This window comes from Odontomachus brunneus, unplaced genomic scaffold (assembly GCF_010583005.1).
Source record: "Odontomachus brunneus isolate Ranch 3 - 2012 unplaced genomic scaffold, Obru_v1 Obru_scaffold_080, whole genome shotgun sequence".
NCBI lineage: Eukaryota > Metazoa > Arthropoda > Insecta > Hymenoptera > Formicidae > Odontomachus > Odontomachus brunneus.
The window spans coordinates 1,552,609-1,578,614 of NW_022639530.1; the positions used below are offsets into that span (position 1 = coordinate 1,552,609).

Genomic DNA, 26,006 nt, shown 5'->3' on the forward strand with positions numbered 1-26,006 from the left:
CCCCCTCTCTCTCTTTCTCTCTCTCTCGTTCTCTCTGTCTCGGTCTCGCTTCCGCTCGTACTCCCTACGTCGTACCAGTGCGAGCGCGTTCCTCTACGTGCCGCGTCTACGTACACACGTAGATTATACGATAACGGGTGCGCAAGCCGAGTCCCCGTGTTTTCACTGCGACCACCACCGCCCCGTCACCCATTTTTCCACCCTCGCACTGTAATCCTCCCGCGCCACGCTCCGTGCGTGCGTGCGTGTGTATATGTGTGTGTGTATTTGTGTGTGTGCAAATAGTACCTATAAAACACGCACGGTAAATTTGCCAGCGACGATTCGCGCTGTTTTTGCAGCCGGCGCTCACTCGATGGTTCTCTCTCGCTCAGCGACGAAGAGCCGCGGCACGCTGGTGAATCGTCCGAGCGTATACGAGTTTTGCAGACCCAGGGACAGGCATGTAGGCGTGGCACGGGGGTTGTAGAAGCAGCGGGTCGAGAGGGGGTGAAATTTTGGAGAAACAACGCCCGGAGAGGCGCCGGCGGACAGGCGGCCGAGAACCACTTTCTCTCTCTCTCTCTTTCTCTCTCATCCTCTCTCGCCCCATCTCTTTCTCCCACTTCGTGTCGCTACCACACGCGAAATTTCAATATGCATCGTTTGACAGATGTGGCGCATCGCCCGGATTTTAAATGCAAATATAAATCTCCCCGCAGTCCGTAACGTGTCGGTGTGGCGCGCGAAGGGCGTAAAATCCATAGCTGCGTATAGCAGTCGAAGGAAAGCTCGAGAGAACTCGGGAGCTTCGCAGATTCCGCTATCAGAGCAGATTACGGTTTCGCGCGCAATCAAATACGAGAACGCGATAATTATCGTTGCTGTGTAATGTAGACTTACACGAAGGATCGGGAGGTTTCGCGCACGGACATAGAAACGCCAAACGAGTAACGTTCTCTTGTAAATCTCTCGCGCAACGAAAGAATTATTTCGGATATTTGAACAACATTATACAGAGTGTTCCAGACTCTCCTTCGCAATTTTTGTGGATAAGTAGAACGGATTGAGGTGAACGTAGGAGTCCCATATTGTTTTTCGATATTTGTAATAAATTTAGAGATATTAATAAGAAAAGATTGGTGAATAATCATGCGCAATATGGTAGATGAGCTGTGGTGCTGCCTGCCATTGTATACTTATACATTAGGTCGGACAAAAAATTTCTCTATTATTTTGTAAATAATCATGTAGATTTTTAATTATTAATATTATTCTAATTATTAATTAAAGAAAATGTTTGTACGATTTTTCCCAATAATCTTCTGTAATTAATATCTAAAAATCAATGTGGTTATTTGCAAAATAAATTTTTTTCTTCAGTTTGATCTAATGTATAAGCATGCAACAGCACACGTCGTCACTATTGCACATCTAACACATCGCGCGTGATCATTCACTAATCTTTTTTAATTAATATCTCTATTATAGCGAACATCGCAAAACGGTATGAGACTTTTATGTTCATCTGAAAATTGCGAAGAAAAAGAATACCCTGTGTATACGTATATATCGCATTCTCGTGTCCCCGCGAATTTACGACATTGAGATAAATTTTGAGTCGACAATATAATTCCGCCCTACATAATTACTCTCAGATATCTCTGATTACCGTAAATTTATCATATTTTATCGCGTACCGATCAATTTACGATACACACTCCGTGTGCGCGCTATATTTAACTTATTCGCGGTATGAATCATTCACCGAGAGAAGCGCGTAGCTCATTTGTTACTCAACGCCCCATTCAGAAGCGGTCGGCGCGTGTGCCTCATATAAGAGAGAATTATATCATTTGAAGCACTCTTGTTCGTCAATAAACGAGGCAAACTCTGAATAGCGTTGTCCAACGCCGGTAAACGCCGACGTTTGACCTTGTTTTAATTATATTATTTTGAATCGCGCGTCGTGACTGTTCGCGTAGAAGGAAGATTCTTCCGCTAACTTTCAATGGCGCGCGAGAGCGTGCTTCACGTTTCATTTATTTAAAGCCAAACCGAAGCATACTCCTGCTGTTTCCGAGTTTCAACTCGGCGTAGAACGGATTAATCTCTCATAAATCGCCAGTGGTTTTCGTTGATTGGGTCACGGTTTCATTTGTGCCTCGCCCGGAGACACACCACTTTCGAACTGAAGTAATTAAGTGTCGCGATCGGCACGTAGCTCAATATCGAATATCTCCTCTACGTCCGTTTCCACAGAGACGTGCAATATTATATTGACACTGAAACCATCGCGGGAGCTGGACATGTGACGCTCTGAAAACGAAGTAGTATAAGATGCGAACAAAAGCGTCATATCTTTTGCACCATTTTTCTGGAATTGTGCTCACCGCTCTTGAACATTCTTGCAACATATTTGGGTAGACGATCACACGGTAATACGTATTCCTGAGGCATTCTTAATTCTGCCAAATAACGCAATTTGCATTATTTGCGAAAATTAAATCTCACTAACTATGATAGAATAAAAAACCCGAGAAAAAATGACCATGTATAAAATTTGGTACAATAAAGTCAATCATATAGGCCCACGTAAAGTGACAAAAACTTTAAAAATATTTGTCGTATCAAAAAGTTGTTTATGAGAAAGTTTCATATATTCGAAGGGTCTTTCGAAATTGTAAACAAAAATTCGTCCTCGCTTCTCTTTGAAAGGGGGCGGAAAGTAATTTCGCGATTTCAAATGAAACTTCCTATAAAATGTTTCATATTTGGATCTTTTTTTGTTTCTTAATAAAATAAAAAAAGAAACAGAAAAACTATGAAGTCTTCTATTTAATTTATTGTTTTATCACATTATATATTCTACTTTAAAGTTTAAGTATTTATAACTTTTGATAGAAGCACTTTTCATAAAAATTTTCCAGATAAAATTTACTTGTTTTTTCCCGTAAAATCCAAATATGTAATATTTTATAGGAGGTTGCATTTCAAATTACGAAGTTATTCCCACTTGAAAGAGAAGCAGAAGCGAATTTTTGTTTACATTGTTAGAAAGATTCATCGAATATATAATAATTCCTCATAAATAATTTTTTTTAATATGACAAATATTTTTCGAATTTTTGAATTGTCATATTTTACGTGGGCCACCCTGGCCACATATAAATATATATGTTCGCAACGAAAAAACTGTTGTACAAATATAATTGAAGTAATGCTTATATTTATGATAACTTATGATGTCGACTTTTGATCGAATGAAAACCATTTTTCCTTTCCGATTCAAAAACAGTTTTTCCCCTACGAACATATGTAATTATATATATAATTTATGTATGGCTATATATATATATATATATATATATATATATATATATATTGCGCTAAATTTTCTAAATGTCAGCCATATATAATTATGCAAGATGTAACGTTAAAAGTGTTACAGTTTATTATGTTCATAGAAGAAGAAGAAGAAGAAGAGAGAGAGAGAGAGAGAGAGAGAGAGAGAGAGAGAGAGAGAGAGAGAGAGAGAGAGAGAGAGAGAGAGAGAGAGAGAGAGAGAGAGAGAGAGAGAGAGAGAGAGAGAGAGAGAGAGAGAGAGAGAGAGAGAGAGAGAGAGAAGAGAAAGAAGAGAGAAGAATTAACAAATCAAAATGTCCTTCAATTTATATTAACGACTCCATTTAGAAAAAAATTAACTTCATTAAATAATGTTACTTTTGATATCAAACAGTTGATAAAGAACAAAAAATTCATATTTAATTTAAAAAATAATAGATAATTATAACAGTTTTAAAAATAACAGCCTGTAATACCTTTACACCCTGCATGATGTGTATATATATATATATATATATATATATATATATATATATATATATATACACATTATTATACATAATATTTTACTCTCGGGGAAGGTCACAGACAGAATCACCGTATGACTCACGACAGCAATAAAAGACAAAGAGGAAATTGGAAAAAGCTACTCTATTATGCTTCATGAAATATGCTTACGCCACGTGATCGAGACGTTTCTTGTTGAAATAAGGCTTCGCTACATTCTCCAGACGCAATTTTCTCAGCCATTGACGAAGCTCTTTCCACTACATTGTCGTTAACAATGGAGCTATGCTCCATAGGGTGTTCGTGCTTAATGGTGAACATTGTAGAAAAGATGAGAAATGGAGCCGCTGGCTATAATCGTTTCTCCTCTTGGTGTCATATTTTTGTATTCATTCATTGTTAGGGTACGCGTTTGTGGCACGATAAGAATACATATAAACATATTTAGTAATTTATAAACCGATACGCGTTTGTGTAATATCCTTCGCGCCACGTTAATTTGATAATGACATAAATATGATTTTGTTCTTACGCAAAAATGCCCAGCAATGGCTAATAAATAAGCGTATTGTAATAAATACGTCGAAACTCCCGGTTGTTTATTAATTATTTTGGTTTAAGTGCAGTCAGTGGCTTTTTATAGTTCGATTAGCAGCGGGAAATTTAATTAAACACGTCTGTTATTCGATAGAGAGAAAGAGAGAGAGAGAGAGAGAGAGAGAGAGAGAGAGAGGGGGAGAGAAAGAGAGAGGAAGGGGGGAAATATATGCTCGCTGAAAATACCGTTTATTATTGTCATGTTTTAGAAGTGCAGCGTGCGTTTTCTCTGCAACTACGCTAACCGTTTGATCATCGCATGTGAAATCGTTTCGTTAATGTTTTCCGTCCGATGCGTTTCCATTTCATTTAAAGGATCGTCCAAATGTCCAATTTCCGAAACATTGGCCAAATTATTGCAAAATGCAGAGTCACGCGCGGCGAGCGTCGAAAGTATGCGTCCGCATGAAAATAATTTTGGAACGGCGCGGGGCCGCCGTTTATCGATTAAATTTCCCTGTTTTCCTATCATTAAATCGTGCCGAATCATTTCGAGACCGCACACGGGCAGCGCACACGCCTCGAGATAAATATTTATTGGCATATTAATTAGCACTGAAAAATTCCGCGAAATTCCGCGTATCGCGTTATTATCGGGCTCGAGCGTAACTCGAGCAATTTCCGCCGGAGAGTCGAACGGACGTGTTCGCGGCGCGAAATCGCGGTGCTCGTCTGGAGTAACATCTGAAATAAAGGTCAGCGCGAAAGTCGATCGAATGGCTCGAACGGTTACAGCGCAAAGCGTCGAAGCGCCGCTCCCCCTTTTCCCCTATCGAACATATAAATTCAGAGAAAAGCCAGTGTACGCGGGGGATAATGCCACGAGCGCGATAACGTCGTCGCCGTTGCGTTAAGCGCTCGACGAGCTGATAAATCGAGAATTTACCGACGCTACCTGTATTCCTGCAGATTCGGTGGCCGCTGGAATGCACCGTGCGCGTTCGCACTCGCACAAATATTTCTTTTTTTCTTCCGAAATTTAACACTCACGATAAGCGCGGGATGAAAGGGGTGGTTCGTGTCGCCAGTTCCGTCGGCGATCGCGACCACCACGCTACCACCGCCGCTACTACTACTACTACCATCACCACCACCACCACCACCACCACCATGATGCATCGTCACGATCGTCGCGGCGAACGACCCGGTGGTCGCGAACGCGGCTCGCGCGACCCCGCGACAACAGCTCGACGGACGCGTTTGAACGCGGGAAAGGAGAACGCGCGTGTGTCGCAATAATTTTAAATCAACCTTTGCCACTATCGTTTCCACGGGGCAGGATGCGATATTACACCGGCGTTTCGACGCGCGCGCGCGACCGCTCGTTGTTCCGACACGGACTCTATCTTCCGCCGTAAATAGCGATTTTATAATTCATGGAGCACCGTGTTTCATCCGGTCTATCGGTGAACCACCAAACGGCCGATATGACCAGTGGCAGCCGAGCGTTACCACTTCGTTACAACCACGGTTGAGCTGGAGTTTATTTCACGCGCGAGGCACAAGGCTCGCGGCTGGCTTAACAATGCGCTCGCCGCAAAACTTTAATTCTGTTACAACTTTAATTCTTGAACCTACTGGGCGAAAATATACATAAACTACGTTATTTCAGCGATTATTTCTGTATCTTGACTCTGTAAACACGCAGGAGTCATCTCTTTAATCGTAAAAAAGAAAATAATTCTAGAAATTATCCGATAAAAAATTACATATATTTCCGATCAGAATATCGATGAATTTTTGTATTAGATCAGGAAATATCCGATGAGAAATATCGGTTCATAATTTTTTGATCAGTTTATCTGATAAAATGCTATTATGATCGGAAATATCCGATTAAATTTAATCGAATATCCTGATCGGGTATAAAAATTAAATCGGAAATATTCGTTTGTTAATTTTTTATCTGATAATTTCTCTCAGCACATATTTAAAAATATGGCTTTGAAATTGTTCGACTAAATTAATGTAATGCAATATTATGGCCACACACACACACACACACACACACACACAATAAAAGCCAGTTGCAAGATTTAATTTGCGTTATTAATTTTTCATTTCGGAATAATATCTTGCGATCTATTTTATGCACCAGGATTTTCCTTGTTCTTACGTACGTTAAACAATTTTAAAATCGCTTGATCGACCTCTTGTATCATGTTCTTTTCTAAATTTTATTTGATAAGTACGCATCCTTTCATTATTGAATGACATTAAGCGTGCAATATATTGCAAGACATGAAAAATTAATCATGCAAACTGAATCCTGCGATTAGTTTTTATTGGACAAAATATTACATTACTTTAATTTAATTTCATATTTGCAGAATGTCAAAAATTTAGCTAATTAGAATTAAAGTAAAAGTACCAATCCGCCTAGACATACCTAATCTTGACTATTCTTATTATTTTGGTCTTTAAATACGAATATCTTAACTTGCAACGTAAAATATATATGTGTATGTACAGTGTGAGGCAATGACTCTGCCTATCTATGCCCTAATTAAAACAATCTAAACAAGATAAATATTACTTAAAACAAAAAAGTAAACTGAGTAATTGTTTTTCTAGTTTAATAATATTTTTTTTGTGTGGATATTTTTATTGTTTTAGCTTTCAAACACTATTTATATATTTATTTATATTAATATTTGAACTTTTAATCTTATACACATACATATATATACATACATACACAGAATAGGGCAATAATTCTGTTATGACAAATAACTCCACAATTGCAAACAATATAAAAAGGTAATGCCTACAAACATTTTATGCTTTCGAAGAAGACGTGATAAAATGCTAAAGATTTTTTTGTAAATGGAAATTTGTAGATTTCAAGATCATTTTAAATGTTTTAAATGATATATGATTTTTTTATCATAAATCAATTCCTCTGATCACATTCGTATAAAAATACTAGTACAATGATAAAATCATCGAATAGTGAATATTTTCCTAAATACCTTCTATTTTTTATTCTAATACTTTCCAACGTAAGATATAAAATATCTCGTAAATATAATTCATTTTTCGACAATCTCACCTTGATACTTTAGTACGTAGAATAACGAGTAAAATCGATTATTATAAAAAAATATAAAAATATCTCAAACAAAATTCTGATGTATTTAATTAAAGAAATCGACTTGTATTAGAAAAGTTATATAATTTCATGTAAAAAATTCAAAATGACGGTGAATCCCTTCACTTATAAAAAATTATGATCTTTACGTTATGTTTCGTTCGGAACCATAACACTTTTTTGTATCATTTTCCGGTATTATTTGCAATAGTGGGGATATTTGAGTTAGGCAAAGTTATCGCTTCTTTCTGCACAAAAAAAATATATATATGCGTGTGTGTATTTTGTTGAAAGTTTAAATATTGGTATTTGTATGAAGATCAAAACAATAAGAATATCCACACGAAATAATGTGATTCCATTGTTAAAAGAGCAATTATTATTAAATTATTGTTAAAAGAACAATTATTCAGTTTATTTTAGTTATTTTAAGAAATATTAATTTTCGACAATAAATATTTTTTTATAATAGTCTTAAAAAATATACATAAAATATACTAATCACAAATTTAAGAAAAGTTCATTATAGTGTGCTCAAAACAAGAATTTATTCTCTTTACAAGAATATTATAAAACCTTATTGAAGAAAAGTTGGCTTGACTCTGTGTAAGAAGTAAACCAAATTTTTGTTTTACTTTAATATTCTCGATTAAAATGCTAAACTCATTGAGAAATAAACTTAGAATATACTTTGAATAAATTTAATGGGGCTTATAGCAAAGTTTTGATAGATTTGCGGATGTATAAACTTATGAAATATTTGAGACAAGTAATATTGACTTGAATGTAATATGCATTTTTCTATATGCAGGATTAGATACAGAGGATTGCATTTATGTCTAGTCATTCCCTAGCCATATGTGTCTTAATCGAAAGTTACTAATCATTTTTTATCCAATACATTCGTTTCTAGGTAGTCAAGGATTGTGACTATTGAACTTATTCGAAGAAACTGCAACGATGTCAAGCAGCTATGACATTTGGACAGCTTGATATTTTATTTGCATTTATAATTGCGGTTATCTGTTCACGTGTTGGGCATAATTGTGACATTATTAGTGGTAACATAATCTTAAAACATGGATAACGATAAAAACACTATTTTATAGCTCCTGAAAAGATATAGTTTAAAAATAAGTACTGCAATATTCTCACAAGAGAATATTGCAGGCATAACCTGTTTGAGAAATATAATAAATATACTTCTACGTGTGACTGGATATTATTTATTATTTAATCTGTAAGTAATATCGTGTTGTAATTAGATATTAAATATAAATTAATGGGACTAATTAATAGAACTCATCGTTGCCGTTTCTTCGGCAACATTTAACAGTCACAAGTCTTGACTATCTAGAAACGAATGCGGTCGAATTAGGTCAAAAATTTTTAGTAACTCTCGATTGGCTAAGGAATGGTGAGGCATATATGTAATCCTTTCTCTGTACATGTCCAAGAATTGCTACTTTTATCTTATGCCTCTTTCAACTTGTTTGACAATGTCGATATATACGCTTCTTGAATTTTTCAACAATTGACGAGATCCGCTTCGACTGTCGTTTTTATTTTGATATTATTTAGACCGTAACAGTCGTGCCACAGCGACTGCATGTCGCTGCCTCACGGCAGGATGAGCCATCGATCGCGCGCGATTTCGAGCTAACCCGATGTGCTCGGAGACACGTGAGATTGCTAAGTCACGTCGCGATTACAGTCGGTTCGGACCGGCCGAACGTCAACGTTGTCGCTGGCGCGAATCGATATCGGCATTGATAGTGGATGAGGGGTGAAGCTATTCGATATACATAGGCACGCGTTCGATTAACCGGCACGAAAACGCCGGTATTGTCAATGCCTCGAATCTGCTCTAACTGCGTCCGCGTAAATGTTACGGCCTTGATAACGATCAGGATTATTCGGCTGACTGAATGTGCGGCCGGGACAATACAACGTTCACTTTGACACTACAAGATTCATTTGGCCGCGATCTAGAGCGTCGTCTATCGGCTTATAATTACGACATGCAGTTTCCACGTGCAAAATCGAAGGTGTACATTCCTTTTCGATATTACGCGAAATAATACGCGAAGAAGTTATTGCAGATAAGATTACGGTATTTCATCGATACGCTTCTTCAAATATGTTTCGGATCAATGCTTCGTATCAACATAGGAAAGTAAAAGTACGAATACTTAGACCTAATTCTGGACGTTACTATCACTTTGGTCTTTAAATACCAGTATTTAAACTTTCAACACAGAATATATGTAGAGTAATTGAGGGGAATATGCTATACTTAAAAAAATGTAATATTTTTCTTATATATGTTTTTCTTTGAAGTATTTTTATTTATATATAATCTTCTTCCATCTTTTATCTTTAACTCACATATGATTTGGAATATTTTTATTGTTTATTGAAAACGGAGAAATACGGAAATGTTGCTAAGTGGCGTATTACCCAACCATATAAGTAATATGCCACGTATCAAAATAAAGTGATGGCAGTTTAAAACTTATTTTATTCTTTGCATAAACAGGTAGTACGAATAGTATTCAATCTAAAACATAAAATTATGTAATTACATTTAACATTAAACACGACATATAAAATAAAATTAAACTAAACTGAAAATTTAACTGAAAATGCACATAATGCGTAACGGCATAAATATGAATAATACGAATAATACGAATAATAAGAATAATACGAATCGTTTAATCTAAAACGTTTAATCTAAAACATAAAATTATATAATTATATTTAATAAAACATAAAATATAAGTCTTAAATAAAATTAAACAAAACTGAAAATGCGTATAATGTGCAACAGCATATATACATTCTGTCAAATAAATACCGGGAATTATTTATTTCAGAAGCCCGCGTAAAAGGTATGACAACAAATTTTTTGCTGTAAGTTGATACCAATGTACCTAATTGTGACGTAAAGTTTTGATGTTATCTGTCGACCAGTTTGTTTACAGCTATTGGTTTTGTTAGTCGATCTCAAGTGTACTCTGCGATTTTTAAAATGGATAAAAATATCGAACAAAGAGTTTGCCTCAAATTTTGTGTTGCCAACGAAATTTCTTGTGCTGAATCGTTGAAAATGTTAAGAAAGGCCTACGGTGAGTCAGCTTTATCGAAAACACGAGCATATGAGTGATACAAAGCATTCAAAGAAGGCCGAGAAGTGGTCGAAGAAAAATCAAAATCATCTTGACTGTCGATGTAAAACAAATTTCTGTTTTCATTTAATGTTTTTCAACATTTTAGATTGCAACGCTGAATTTGTTAGGATTCAGAATGTGTTTTGAATAAATTTGATGCTTATAATAAATTTATGATAGACTTGCAAATATATAAACTTATGAACTACTTGAAGCAACTAATATTTATTTGAATGCAGTATATAGAGTGTCCGGTAACTCACGGAGAAGGTAACTCGCGATGTACAGATAAATTAGGTCAAACAGAACAAAAGATTCCTCTATTTTGCGAACAACCACGTAAAATTTTGAGTTATTGATTAAAGAAGATTCGTAAATGATCACGTGTCATACGATAGATGAGCTGTGATGGCAACGTTTACTACTGTATGCCTGTATATTAAGTCAAATTGAACAAAAAAATCCTACTATTTTTCAAATGGTCACATAGATATCTAGTTATTAATTAAAGAAGATTGATGCATTATTGTGCATAACTGTACACTAATCTTCTTTAATTAATAACTAAATATGTACGCGATCATTTGGAAAATGATAGAAAGACTGTTTTGTTCAGTTTGACCTGATATACAAGCAATCAACGGCAGATGTCGCCAACACAGAGTATCTACCATATAGCGCGTAATCATTCATGAATCTTCTTTGCTAAATAACTCAAAATTTTGCATACTTATTCGCAGAATAGTAGAGGAATTTTTGACTCAGTTTGACGTAACGTACCTATATACCATAGCTCCTCTGTGAGTTACTAGACACTCTGTATATTTTCTGTGCAGACATTGATACTTTTACTTTAATATGAACATAACGAACGCGATTGACTGATGTGCACAAGCGGTTCTTTCAATGAACGATTACAAACCGGATTGAACGATAAGGTGGTAATGTAGCGAATGTGATTTTATGTGGATATTTTATAGCGAGAAAGCGCCGAGCGCGCGCCTATAAGATACTCCTCACAAATCAAATATATATCGATGGATATAGGGTCGCGCACCTTTGTATCACTCTCGTCTACCAACTTCCCCTGTTTTTCCTCTTTTACGGCTCATAAACACGGCGCCCGAGAACGCGGGAGAGCAGGTAGATCAGGAACGAACTCGACGAGTAAGCAAGTGACGCGTAAAAAGGATATGTCACTTACGAATTTATTTTACGGAGGGTGCGAGCGGATGTTGAACGATGACGCTCTCCGCGCTGCTTCATAGCCGCGGAAACGAAATACACCAGCGTCGGAGAATTTTAACGCGCGACTTTAACGCGTCTCTATTTTTTTCTCCAACAGTTATCCGAGTTGTTTCTGCAATTCGCGCGAGAGGCGAATCGTCGAGAGAGAGAGAGAGAGAGAGAGAGAGAGAGAGAGAGAGAGAGAGAGAGAGAATAGAGAGAGAATAAGTTTATTAAACACCTTGGGGGTTTACACTCCCTAGAGTTACAGTATTTTGTAATATGTTGAGATTCCTGAATCCGCACGTTATTAAACATTTAAAATAGTAGATATATCAAAAGCATATAAGATTTTACAATAAAAGTAATTATTTCGTAACAAAAGCAGTTATTTCCTGAAGGAAAATAAATATTACTATTATGATAAATAATTATTTCATAGACAATAGCATATTCAATTATAAAGAAAATCGGAAACGCATTCAAAAGGCAAAAGAAAAATACACAAAACATATAAAAGGAGAATGCATAGAATGCATAAGTACAACGCAATAGAAAAATAATGAGAGAGAAAGAGAGAAGGAGAGAAAGAGGGAGACGTTTCTTGATCGTTATGGAAATATTTCCATAAGAATTTGTTGCTTCTCGTAGCGTGCATTTATACGCGCGATGGAAACGGCACGAAGTGAAAACCAATCGATCACGACGCGCAAACAATGCGACATTTTATTTTTTTCTCTGTTTCAGATGGCATTTGATGTTGCGAGCGAAACGAGGAGGCTTCATCTATCGTGGCGATCTGTATATTCGTGCGTGGGAGCTACAAAGCGAGTCTCGTCAACGAGCTCATCAGCATCAGCGGAATCTCTGTATATCGGTTAGTAATTTTGGACAATTCACGAGCACAGAGCACGAAGTCGCGTGTACAGTTGCGAAATTTAACGGATTTGGTTTACCATTTCTGCCGCTGCAATCCGCTGGCTCCTTACAGCAATTTATTCGTACTTATCAGCGTAGAAGATCTCAAAAGTTATTACTGATACGATATGATACGCGATCAAAACAGCCTTTATTGTTTCCTTAAATTTGCTCGCGAGATTGATTAAGATTCTTTGGTTACGTCGTATCACCATAATTGAATTGAATACACATATATACAGGGTTACCCAGACTTCTATCTGCAATTTTTGTAGGAACGTAGAACAGATTGAGGTGAACATAAAAGTCCCTGTTCTGCAGTAAATCTCGAAATTAATTAAAGAAGATTAGAGTGAATGATCACGCGCGATATGGTAGATGAGCTGTAATGGCGCCGTCTGCCGTTGTGTATTTATTCATTAGATGAAACTGAATAAAAAAGTCTTACCATTGTGTTTTTAAATCACATAGATTTTTAGATATTAATTAAAAAAGATTTGTGCATTAGCGTACACAATCGTGTAACAATTTTCTTTCATTTATAGCTAAAAATCTACGTGGTTATTTGTAAAATGATAAAGGATTTTTTTGTTCAATTTGACTTAATATACAAGCACACAACAGCACACATCGTCACTGCAGCTCATTTCGCGCGTGATTATTTACTAATCTTTTTTAATTAATATCTCGACTGTTATTGCGAATATCGCAAAACGATGAGGAATTTTTATGTTCACCTCAATCCGTTCTATGTTCTTATAAAAATTGCGGAGAAGAGTCTGGGACACTATATGTATAAATCTCCCTTCGCGCGCGCGCGTCTCTCATTTTTCATTCCGGTCTCGTTCTCGTGGCAACTTAGTTGGTTCGGGCACGACTCGTTCCACTCATTAAAGATTTAAGTCGTAAAAACTTGTGCACTTGAGCACACATTGTCCTCCTACCATTTTACTCGGATTAAGTCACTTTTATAATTATCACGTGCACGCTGATAATAATCGCAAGGGGTAGCCTTTTGTTGGAACATTCATGAGCCAACTTTGTAGATAGTCGCGTATCTTTGTAAAATCACGCGAGTGGAAAAATGCAGCCTACTTTTCTACATTTAAAAGATACGCGCGTAAAGAAATGCACAAATAATTAAATTCGATCACTCCCAATTATCATAATATGGCATGGCGTGGAATTGCCGCAAGTTTCTTCATTCTGATTTTACACTTGAAGCGCTTTAATCGTAGTGCTCACGCGTACATTTTTCTATACTGATCCAGAACTCGCGACCTTAATTTTGGCCAAAATAGCTCTCTCTGAAGAGTTCAGATTTATTAATTAATTTTATTATTAATTAATTTTTCCTCCGCGAAAGAGGAAATGTCGAGGCATCAACAGTCTCCCCGTTAACGTCGCAAATCCTGTACGTAAACATTATATGTAATATTCGTTTAGTCACATGCCAATTTTCATTCATGTCAAAAAGCAGAACTGCAAACAGATATTGTCATGGGCGTCTATATATTACGTGTTACGCGCGCAAGCAAGCAACATCAGTCACGGCGGAAAACATGACGTGCGCCAGCAAGTAAACTCCGCGCTGAAGTTTCATAATTCTGAAACTGCATTTGATAGAAACTCGAGGCTCCCGCCGTTCAAACTGATATTCGCTGTTTTAATACCATCACATCGCGATTCAAAGACGATGGCACTAATTAATTAACGCGCTTGTTCGTCGCCATTAACTATTTAACTTTTGCGACTGCACACTACGGGATTCTATCATCGACGTTGCGTTATAATCAGTATTTGCTTTCTTCATGTCGAGAGAGACGTAAACTCGCGTTTCCCGCATTCACGAGATAATTCGCGGGATAAGTCGCACAGAGCCGCGTATAGCGCGCCCCAGTATGTAACGCCCGGTGTGCAATGTGCATAATCCGACAAATCACGGGGGTCGCGCAGCATTCCGCTCGAGCATCGGCCAATTCTCTGTTGCAGGAGAATGGATGTTCGAGGCCCCGCGTAGCCAGTGTATCGGTGCAGCTCGAACAAGACAGCAACAAGTCGGAGCAGCTGCAACGGGCGCCGCGTTGCAACGTGCGCGCTTGCAGACAGCCGAGAAAAGGTAAGGCGCGCGTAACTGCGCCCGCCCTACTCGTGCAGAATCTACTGGAGACACTTTAGTCCGAGCAAATCGGGGAACGGGTCTACCTCCTGCTCGTTCGCCAACTGACAACCACGGGCCGTGTGAGATGAAGAGGAGGAATGCTCCGCAGAGCTTCGTCCGTGACGAAGCGATCGTCAGTGACGAAGAAAGGGAGAGAAAGAATGTATGTGTATGTTGAGTATATGTATGTATGAGAGAGAGAGAGAGAGAAAGAGAGAGGGAAGAAGAGAGACAGTTCTACTATAGTGGAATGCCTGAATATTTTTCGTATGCCATGTTTGTATGCTATCGAGTCGTGCAAGCTCGCCCTGACCTGTTCGCGGGTCATTTACGATATCTAAGTGGAGATACCGTTGGTATCATTGGTGTGTGTGTCCTTGCATTGCGACGTGCGCGAGTTACGATCTCTTCCGGAGACAAAATCGTGGAAAAAGCGAAAATAATTGACTGCCGCGCAAGTAGTTCTGAGACTATGGATCGCGAAGGTGGATTCGGCGTGAACGCATTATCGAATCCAGCATGGATTCACTCACACCAGGACGAGCAGCGATGCGCGCGACGGGTGAAAATCGTATGCCAGAATTGAATTACACACGAAATTATTTTGCCACTTTTGAATTCGTCGGGTAAGGATCACACTTCAACGAGAGAGGACCAAGGGAGATTCGAGCGGTTAAGCATGTGCGACGGGACGACCACGCGAGAGAGCCGTTCCTCGCGCGTCGATCAAACGCAACGACGGAAAGAAAGGTACGAGATGCCGAGCTGCGAACTACGTTCCGGCGCACGTCTATCTATAGTTTCGAAACGTGATATAATCGTAATTGGTAATATAGTCACATATAGTACATGACGTGTTTCTATAAATATTCGCTGTATCTCGTGTGTGCTTTCAACGTTTTTACGATGTCTGTCCCGACAGAAGCGACGCGAACACGGCGCTGCCATTGTACACGTAATATTAGAAAATATCCAGTCTTTTATCAAACAACGCGTCGCAACAGAGATCGAGGACCTTTTCCTCGGGAAATATTTTGACAAAGAAGTTTCGGCGCGGGACGGGGCTGTGAAAGATGGAACGGTGACGGAATGGGGTGTGAAGGATGGAACGGGAGAGGGGATGAGGGTGCATATTAGCGGAACTATACTTTCCAGAGGAATATTTAACACGGATAGATATGGATATATCATTCGCGCTAAAAGAGAATAAACCGATCTCCTTGTCAAAGCGTCTGCTTGAGAGCATTCGATATGTATTGTCAACAAACATAGCACATTCATCGAGATGTCGACAAACATGGCACATTCATCGAGATGTACATTATATTTTTCCTGCCGCTTAACGCCGACAATGGGAGCTGCGCGCGCGAAAAAGAAAAACAAAATCATGGCGCCGAACTTTATTTTTTTTTTGCCACGACAATGATCGTAGTGCGGAGTGCATATAAAACGAGTACTGTACATACTTTTAATACTATTTCTCGGATCGTTCTTTGTGTGCCTCTCTCGTGGACACGCAATTTTACGCACGTAAATATACGGTGCCAATACTAGGATAATGAGTGTACCGCTGATCCGCGGCGTTTGGTATGGCTTTTGTATGAAAAATTAAAAAAAGAGAAAAAGAAGAAACAGAAAAAAACGAAGGAAGGAAAGAGAGTAACAATACCAAAGAAACACATTCTTCGATGAGCTTGGTATGGCAACGTTTCGCTGCGGGTATGTCGTAAAGAAGACTTCGCGAAAGTTCTTTCGATACTTACAAATTTTCATTATAAAGTTCGCGCTAGCTATGTATAATGCTCGGCCACTTCGCGCATAAAAACTTGCAGCCGCACGATCGGTATTTTAATTATACCACTGCAGATTTTTTCATCCTTGTAATTAAACTGAAAATTGGCGTCGAAATTACACGGCAATAGATCGAGCGTAATAATAAAACTGTGCCGGGGGGATTATTAAAGTTGAATAAAATATCACCGCAGATGTTTCTGACAGGCGAACGAAAAGACGAGAGATCCTTTCACGATTAGTAACTGTCCGACATGATAAATGAGATACAGTTCTGTCAGAGTGTTGACGTGACGCATATCTAGAGAGAGAGAAGAAAGTTCTCTCCCTCTCCTTTTTCTTATTTATCTTTTTTTCTTCTCTCCTATATTATCCGAACGTTGCTTTACGAGTACGCGCGAAACCTTGTCAAAACTTAACAGAAGACCAATGTACATACTTGTATACAGAAATGTTACATCGAAAGTTTGGCGATGCTTATTAAACTTCTCTACTATAAATCACTGTCGTATGATAACGTTATAACAAACTCGAATAAATAAATTTTGGCCATGTGCGATTGCAATGGCCGTGTGGCACTTTTCGCGAAATACCGCGGATAATGGGAGAAATGCAACGAAACGCGAATGAGAGACGCTAGACTATAATGGCGTATGGAAATGGCAATGCATCCATATGTATGAGGTTACATTTTCGGTTGCAGTATCTTTCTTTTGTGTGACTCTCCTGCTTGGCGTTCGCAGCTCGAACATTTTTACTTCGACAATTCGTTCCAATGTGATAAACATTGAATAAAGTGTCTATCATTGAACAAAATACCTCTTTAGTTTTATTTACTTGCGATATATCGATTGTGTTCAAGATATTTATATTTTTAGTAATATGTATTTTTTCGTGTATCCTAATATATAAAAGTCATATTATAGGGCGTTTCTGACGCAAGGTGTATCAATGCACCTGTATAAATAGATTAGGTCAAACTGAACAAAAATTTCTCTCACACAATCACGTAAAATTTCGAGATATTTATGAAAAAAAAATACTAGCAGCAGTGGCTATCTCAGCTGACATCTGAAAGTGGAATAATGACGCGAGCGATGCGGGAAATTATTGTTTTTCAATATATCGCCAGCATATCGTACGTATGTTGCTAAGAGACGCCTCAGCTATTTTCGATAAGATAAGGTTCATTCCACGACATTGCACGCATTGGTTTGTCATTTTTTCATTAATATCTCTAAATTTTACATTTGTTTGGAAAATGACAGAGAAATCTTTTGTTCAGTTTGACTTATTCTACTTATACACGTGATGCACCTTGCATCAGATATCCTGTATGTAATTTTACATTAGCTCAATCTAAGATAGTTACTCAGTCTAAGGAAGTCAGCTCTAATGGGCTTGATCTTGATATATTGTTGTTGAACTCATGATTCTAAGAAACTTACTGTAAGTTTTAACCGTCGCTCATCGTTTATTAAAAAAAATTATTGATAAACGTAGTCATATAAATAAAACATAGCTTTTTTTGACACCGTATACGTAGAATTGCAGTATGTAAATATTAATCACAGTACCCTCAGTTTTTATTTACACGCGAACGTTCTGATATTAGATAGGATTGTAGGTGTATATAAACAGTAATCTTTAGTACTATGTAGTCGTGTTGTGTTTAGGACCGATTGTACAGAGTATTCTTTATTTCCGTTCATTATGTTGTATTACAATGGATACATAAAATCAATGAGTATATAAAAACTACATGGCTCCGCCCCTTCTTCACGCATTTATGCGTATTGTTTTATATGCACGCATCGACTTTTCATAAACTCGCAACACTACCTATTTTTTAATGTATACAAAGTATCGAAAAACTACATCTGTTTATGACTATTACTACATACTGCTTATGAAACTTCTTTTGTTTATAATTTTTTCAATAAATAAGTGACGGCTAAAACCTTTTGTGAAGGTTATTCAGTAAAATAATCTCAACGACATATATCAAGATTAAGAGATCATTGGAGCTGACTCTTCTAAACTGAATAATTATCCGACAATTGTTTGAATCGAAAAAGTGTTTTAATTTAATTTTGTTAATAAAGCTTGTGTACATAACGAAATTATACGTTGAATTTCGCGCTCAACGTTAATCAGAATCGCGCAAATTTCGTGCAGGCACATTACCATCGTTTGTAAGAGCGGAAAAATCAAGCTTCTCCTCGGAACCATTCGGATGAAGCTATTAAAATAGGAGATCGTAGGAGTTGCTCATTAATTAAGGTAAGATACAAAATAATGGAAGCTAACGCGTTTAATATAATATACGGAAGTGAGCTGGCATTCTATTTTTCGTACATTTAAGCCTTAGACGTCCTCCCCTCGCCCCAGTTTTAACGGAAAAATGAACAACATCTAGCACCACCCACATTTCATTATAAATTCCTCGAGGTATAGCGTATAGCTGCGCATATGACGAATTACATTATTCGTGACAGATAACGTCTATTCTGCTATATTAGTGAAGACAATTTTGTGATATTACGTAATGGCCGAACGTGGAAAATGATTGGACAGGTGTCACTTCCTGAGTATGATTTCCGATTCGCATAGCTGCAGGAATTGAACCACGTATTTTTCATGAGAATAAACTCCAGCGACTGTGGGATTCAATTACGATCGATTTCGTTCCTGCCATACGTGGCGATATTTTTCTCAAAAGGCTGTTTGGGTCGATCGACGACAAGTCCAGTGGCGCTGATTAGCATTATCATCGTGCGTACGAGACTGACTGTAGAGAGCGTTTCGACGAGAGTTTAGCGTTGTGTCGATTTGTTCGAACGCGAGAACGAAAAACGTTAAAAAGGGGGTACAAAATTGGAAAAAAAAAAGAATTCACGTCACACAGGTACGGAAATTCCGTTTCGAAAATTGTATGTGGGCCGTGCATAATTAGCCGCGATTGATTAGTCTAGGTTACTATCCAATAGACCAGTTTGTATATCTAATTACAATACGTTATTATTACTCATACTCATTGTGAATACAGCAATTATAAATTATCATAATAAAATGTATGTTTATATACATATACCCGGTATACATACGTTTGATTTATGCACCAGTATCCGGTCATTGCCAATATTGGCGCGATCCTAAGCTACCTATACCTAATCAATTATCCAGTTTTCCCTCGTTTAATTATGGTCGCTCGGCCAAAATTGCGGTCTCGTCGACCAGGCTACGGCAAATTTACAGATCGCCCTTCCTCCCACGAACGCGGCAAGAATAGGTCGACAAACTTCAGCCGGAACATGATAGCGCGGCCATAATTTTCATTAAGTGCGTGCGCTCGTAATTTGTGTTTGCCGTCGCGGTAATCGCGATGATAGACCGTGATAATGTGCCGTACATTACGAATACATGCCGTGAAAAGATCGTTCACCGGGGAGAATTACCGTTCAACATTGTTAATCGGATTCAATTCTGTATTGTCCACGATAATATTCCGGTTTGCGAGTTACTCGAGTCGATTAGGTGATTATGAGTCGTTGAGGTGACTGTATCATTTCTCCTGGGACAGTTCCAATATTTCACCTTATATCGCGGATTTTTTATCCGGGACGCCGATTTTTCCCGAATTCGGCTAAATTGTCCCGATTTATTCTGGCTTTGAAGATTTAAAAAATTTTGTTAACAAAAAAGAGATAAAAGAGACGTTTTCAAAAAAATTTATATCTCTGGCAAATATTGCATCTTTGCTTCTTCTTTTTAATTTGAAATGAGGATAAAACAACATTCATCTTAGCAACAGTTTTTATTTTTACTACAGATTTTTATTTAGTTATTTTCCATATATCTATAATTAAAATATTGTTTCATATATGTGTGTGCGTATACATATATGTGATTTTTAGTAATTTTCCCTCACTCCATACACATTTATAAAGTGTCCTGGATTTAAGCTTCGGAAATCTGGTAACTCCATTATCGTTAAATTCATTATTTTATTTGAGGGAATGCTCGAAATCTTTACCGACAGAATATTGGTCTTTTTTTACAAAGTTTACATTGCACTAGCTGCACAGAGAGAATTATAAATGCTCTTATATAATAAAAATACACACTGGAATGAATTAAAGTATTGCTCCATATATAATAAAAACGATAAAATATAACGATAAAATAATGGTAAAAAATTTCAAAGTTGACATTTTGAGTTTAAATTCGCGTATCATATGTTATATAAATTAAAACAAATATTCTCTTGTTACAAAAGACTCTTGTAGTTTATATATTGAACGTGAGTTTGCTTCGCTTAGATAAATTTTCAAGAATATTGCTGTACTTCTACATTTAAAGTTAGAAGCTTAAAAATGTCGGAGAAGTTTGCGGAAAGATTTCTGTGTATGTATACGCGCAGTTTGGTTTTCCGTGAAATGATAAAATAAAGCAACAAACATTTATGTAAGATTGCATAACACATTTATGCATGAAATATGAAAAGTATAGCATGATCGTGTTATCTCTAAACTTTATCGATAGAGTACTCACATTTTTTTTTTAAGTTTATGTCGTATTGTACAGAATTACAAATACTTTTACGCAATAAAAACACATGCAAAAATAAATATAAATAAATATAAATAAATATAAATAGCATGGCTCAATATATGACAACGAAAAAAAATTTTGTAATGTAAAATCTCAAGCTATTAATTAGTTAATTAGTTAGTGTAATATTTGCCTAATCCAAAAGTTCTGCAGCTTGTACATATCGAAAATGGAAACAGAGAAATTTTGAAGAACATTACTATATTTTCGCATTTGAATTTACAAGCTTAAGAATATCGAAAATATTTGCAGAAAAAGATTTCTATACATATGTGCTTACGTTACCCACTGAATATGGTAAAACAAAGCAACATACATTTACGTAAAATCTATATATACAAGAAATATGAAAAGGATAGTGTGATGGTGTTAGTAACGATCGTCTCTGCGTTATTGACATTGTTCGAGTTCTCGTCATCGACTTGAGCAATTCTTTAAAGCAAATGCTTTATTTCTTTGTATCGATGTGGTACCACAAGTGACAACGTCGAAATAGACACAGCGAGATAAACAGTTGCGCGCTATTCTTTTCACGGTATGTGCGAACACACGCACGTATGTACCGCAGTCGATACACACCTGAGCAAATTCACCACGGCGCGCCGCGCGCAGGTGGTTTTGAAGAGTCGCCGGCATTATGTTCAGTTCACAATGAACGCTTACCAACACTCTCACCCTATAGTCGGCGACGCCTGGAAATAATGGAGCTCGCCGCAATGCAGAATTTCGTTGCCCCGGTAAGTATCGTGTAATTTTAACGGTAATTGCCAGCGGTTTGAGCGCGCCGCAATTGAAATAGCCCTTATTTCGCCATTGCTCTGGAATCTCGGCGGGCACAACGGACGAGCAGGGATAGAAATTCTGAATTTTGTGTTATTATCTCGCAAGGGTGTTTCTGTCTGCGTCTTGTCGTTCACCGCGGCAAGTGCTATCTACATAATCACTCCTCTCAACTATCGAGACCATTTTTTCACGTCAATGATCCCCTGCGCGCGTACCTCAGCCGATATTTTGTGAAAAAAGAAAATTGCACGGCCGCGCGCGCCGCATTCCAGTCACGTGGAGCTAAAGTCTCCTAAATCTCTCTTCGCTGAGATCTTTGAACTCGCGCGGAATTCTTCTTTCGTTATAACGTCCTTCCGTGCCATTAGAGACGCTAGAAGCACGAGCCGACCCTATGGCCAGCGACAACTATTCCTTTTCTGTACTTTAAGTTCGCTCGATTGACTCTCACGGCTCTATAGCTTGCGCCAGCCGTGGCAAGATGTGCGAAAAGCGCCCGTAAATGCATTGTGCGCCCCGTCGCGCGGTTTCACTCGCATCGCGCAAAAGTCGGCTATCACACTCTCGATAGAGGGATTTGCCGATAATGGCAGGACGGATCTGCATGATCCGGCAACCACGTGGGAATACGAATCCGAACATTATCCCGGCGCGTCGTGACGGCTTGGTAACCGAGAACGGATGAATGTACGTCCCGCTGCATCGAGTGCGGCTGCGTGATCGCCGTGTCCGTTGTATAACCGGAATACGCGAGTCACGCCTTCACGCGTGAACCTACAATGACCCTTAACCCCCTTCCTCGAAAGCGCAGAGATCTTTTAAACATTGACGGGTCGCCTAACAGCGTGCGGCCGACAGCTAACACCGCGAGAGATGATCGGACTCGCGTATTGTGAAAGACAATGCACGATCGACCGGAGACGAGGGAATCGGGCGCGCCCCGACGTCAGATATAATCTCGATTCAACCCCCTGCGCGATTCAACGGAGCCATTAACACGTCGAACCCTGCCGAAATCATCGCGACTCTGGTTAAATCATTTTCGACGTACGCGCGCGCATACGCGTGCGTTATTTACGCGCAGCGCCGCGCGGAATCCTTGGCCAGTTATACCACCAATCTATTATCTTCGTGCAAAGCGGATTTACGTACGAATACAATTGGCTGGTTAAATTAACGACCCCGCACTTTCCATCCCGCTACATGTACTCGTGATGCATCGTCGTTACGATAAAACTGCCCCGGGAGGCTCTCCCGCGTAAGCGCGCGCGCGCCTGGATAAAGCGCTGCGATATTAAATCGCGCCGCGGCCGCTTATTTCTATCCGCTCCCGGTGATATCCACATGGATCACGACGCATTAGATCCACGTAGGACAAGTTGGTCACGTTGACGTGGAAGAGGAGTCAATAATGCGAGCCCGGGCGGCGGCCGACGACCCGCACAGGCACATACGAGCACGTGCACGTGCGAGTGTGCGCCAAGTTATTACCTTCTTTTATTACCGTAACGTTCCTACGTGTATCGAATACGCACGTTATTTGTCGGCCACTACGCGGGGCCTCCCTCGGGGATCTTTATTCGTTCGACACCGCTTTATCCCTATTGCTGGCGGAAATAGCGCGCGCTAGACGAGCGAGCGACCAACCTGAGAAACAGCGACGGTCCTTTCGCGCGCGTAATGGTTCCGGAGAATCGTAGGACGACGAGAATTTTTTCGACGGTAAGGTAAAAGTACCAATCCTTTGGCGCTAATACAGTGTGAGAGAAAAAAATATCTAAAAATTAGTAAATATTTCTTTGATGAAAATACTAATAGCGTACTTAAATTTACATTCTTTTATTTAGATAGAATATATAATCACTCTCGTGAAAAGTTAAGAACTTTCTAAGGTTTGGAAAAAACGTATATATTCTTATTTGAAAAATATTTTATATTAGTATAAATAGAGATATGCTCTCTGTTGCACTCATGTGGTACTCATCAAATAAATATTTTACTATTTTTTTGATATATTTTTCTCTTTGTGTAATAGTATCTAACTCGGAACATTTTTATTGTTATTGTTTTCAAATAAAAATATTTAAACTTTTCATAGGATATATATAGAGAAAAAGAAACATCTAAGAGTGAATATTTATTCGGTAAGTACTTTATAAGATAGATATCAATATTTTTACTCTAATATAAAATATTTTTCAAATGAGAAAATATTTTCTTAAAACCTTAGGGAAATGAGAGCAATTGTTTAATCAACTGAAATAATAAAGGATTTAGATTTAAATAAATATTTAGGATGTTATTAACATCCTTATCAAATAAATATTTATTATTTTTTCGATATTTTTTCTCTCAGCGCAGGAGATTTTACTATATTTTGAATCTTTTTTGATATTTTCATTTTTATTTTAGTCATTTTAATTTGGCTGGCAAAACCAAATTTTTATTTCTTTTTTTATTTTATTAAGTACAGAGAACTTATGAAGTCTTTTATTTATTTTATCACTTTAGTTTAAATGTACTACACTTTAAAGTTTAAATATTTATAACTTTTGATAAAAGCATTTTTTAAAGAAATATTCCAAATAAAGTTTACTTGTTTTCTCCCGTAAAATTCAAATATATAGCATTTTATAGGAGATTTAATTTGAAATTACACCCCGCCCCCTTTCAAAGTGGAACGGGAGCAATTTTTTGTTTACATAATTAGAAAAATCCCTCGAATACATGAAACTTTCTGATGAACAACTTTTTGATACGACAAATATTTTTAGAGTTTTTGGGTTGTCATACTTCGTGGGTCACTCTGTATATATATTGAAAGTTTAAATAATCAGGTATTTAAAGAACAGAACAATGAAAATATCCAGGGTTAGATATCGGTGTTATTATTGTCCGGACATTTTGATACTTTTACCCCTGCGGGCGAATAAATCGCGAGTGGACGCGCGTCGCCGCACGAATGAAAAGATTCGTCCGAAATCGTCTTATAAATCGATAGTGTTCAGCCAGCCGCTCGCTGGCAACACGCCCCAAATATCTTTGTATGTCACCACGTGTGCCCACGAGTCCGATAAAGTAATATGCAATTGTAATCGCGACCGGAAATTTATTATTTTGTTGCGCGACATCCGCGACGAAATTTACGATATGCAAATCCCATTCCCGATATTAATGCCGAAACGCACTGTACGCGCTGTAAATAAATTTTTGTTAGTCAGTTGTAACGGAGAGAGAGGGAGAGCGGGGAAGGGACGTTTCGTAAACGACCGATTCATATTGCTACGTTCTTCCGTCCGGATCGGCAGATTTATGTAATGGAAAATCACTTCAACTTCGATGTGTAATTGACTTGGCAGAGTTTCACGCGCGAGTCAAGCCGTTAAATTGCACACGAAGGTCCGATTAATTCGCCGGCGTGTGTAAAACAGCGTTTCCGTCTCGTGCGTTCGCCCGTGTCGTACGCGTTCGCGTCAATAAAAGGGTCGATTTGAAAAACGAATATTCTGTTTTGACGAACGCGACGACACTCGTCTCGCTCGCTCGCACGCGGTGCGCGGAAGAAATTTTTATATTCCGACCTATATACATATATATATATATATATATATATATATATATATATATATATATATATATATATATACATGCGTGTATATCTGAGCGTACGTTGTCTGCCGGTTGCGCGCAGGCCGTAGGATTTCAATTTTGTCGGAAAGCAAATATTGTTGCGCGGCCATCCGAGTCGAAGACTCTCTCTCTTTCTCTCTCTTCCTCTCTCTCTCGTAGCGCTTATTGCACGGTACGTAAAGTCAAACGT

At 38.1% G+C, this 26,006-nt stretch overlaps 1 protein-coding gene across 2 annotated transcripts in view; it reads left to right on the forward strand.

Annotated features, from left to right (window-relative positions):
* LOC116847562 (protein O-mannosyl-transferase TMTC1-like) overlaps positions 1–19,669 on the forward strand; it is a 240,500-nt gene extending 220,831 nt beyond the window's left edge. The window contains exons 14-15 of one of the 2 annotated variants that reach the window (XM_032822660.1): positions 12,667–12,796; positions 14,830–19,669. In XM_032822660.1, the coding sequence (XP_032678551.1) occupies positions 12,667–12,796; positions 14,830–15,015 (316 nt within the window). In that variant the 3' untranslated portion in view covers positions 15,016–19,669. Of the gene's footprint in view, positions 1–12,666; positions 13,142–14,829 lie in introns of those variants that run through there. The other variant, XM_032822659.1, reaches the window with a different exon arrangement.
* Positions 19,670–26,006: the final 6,337 nt, after the last annotated feature.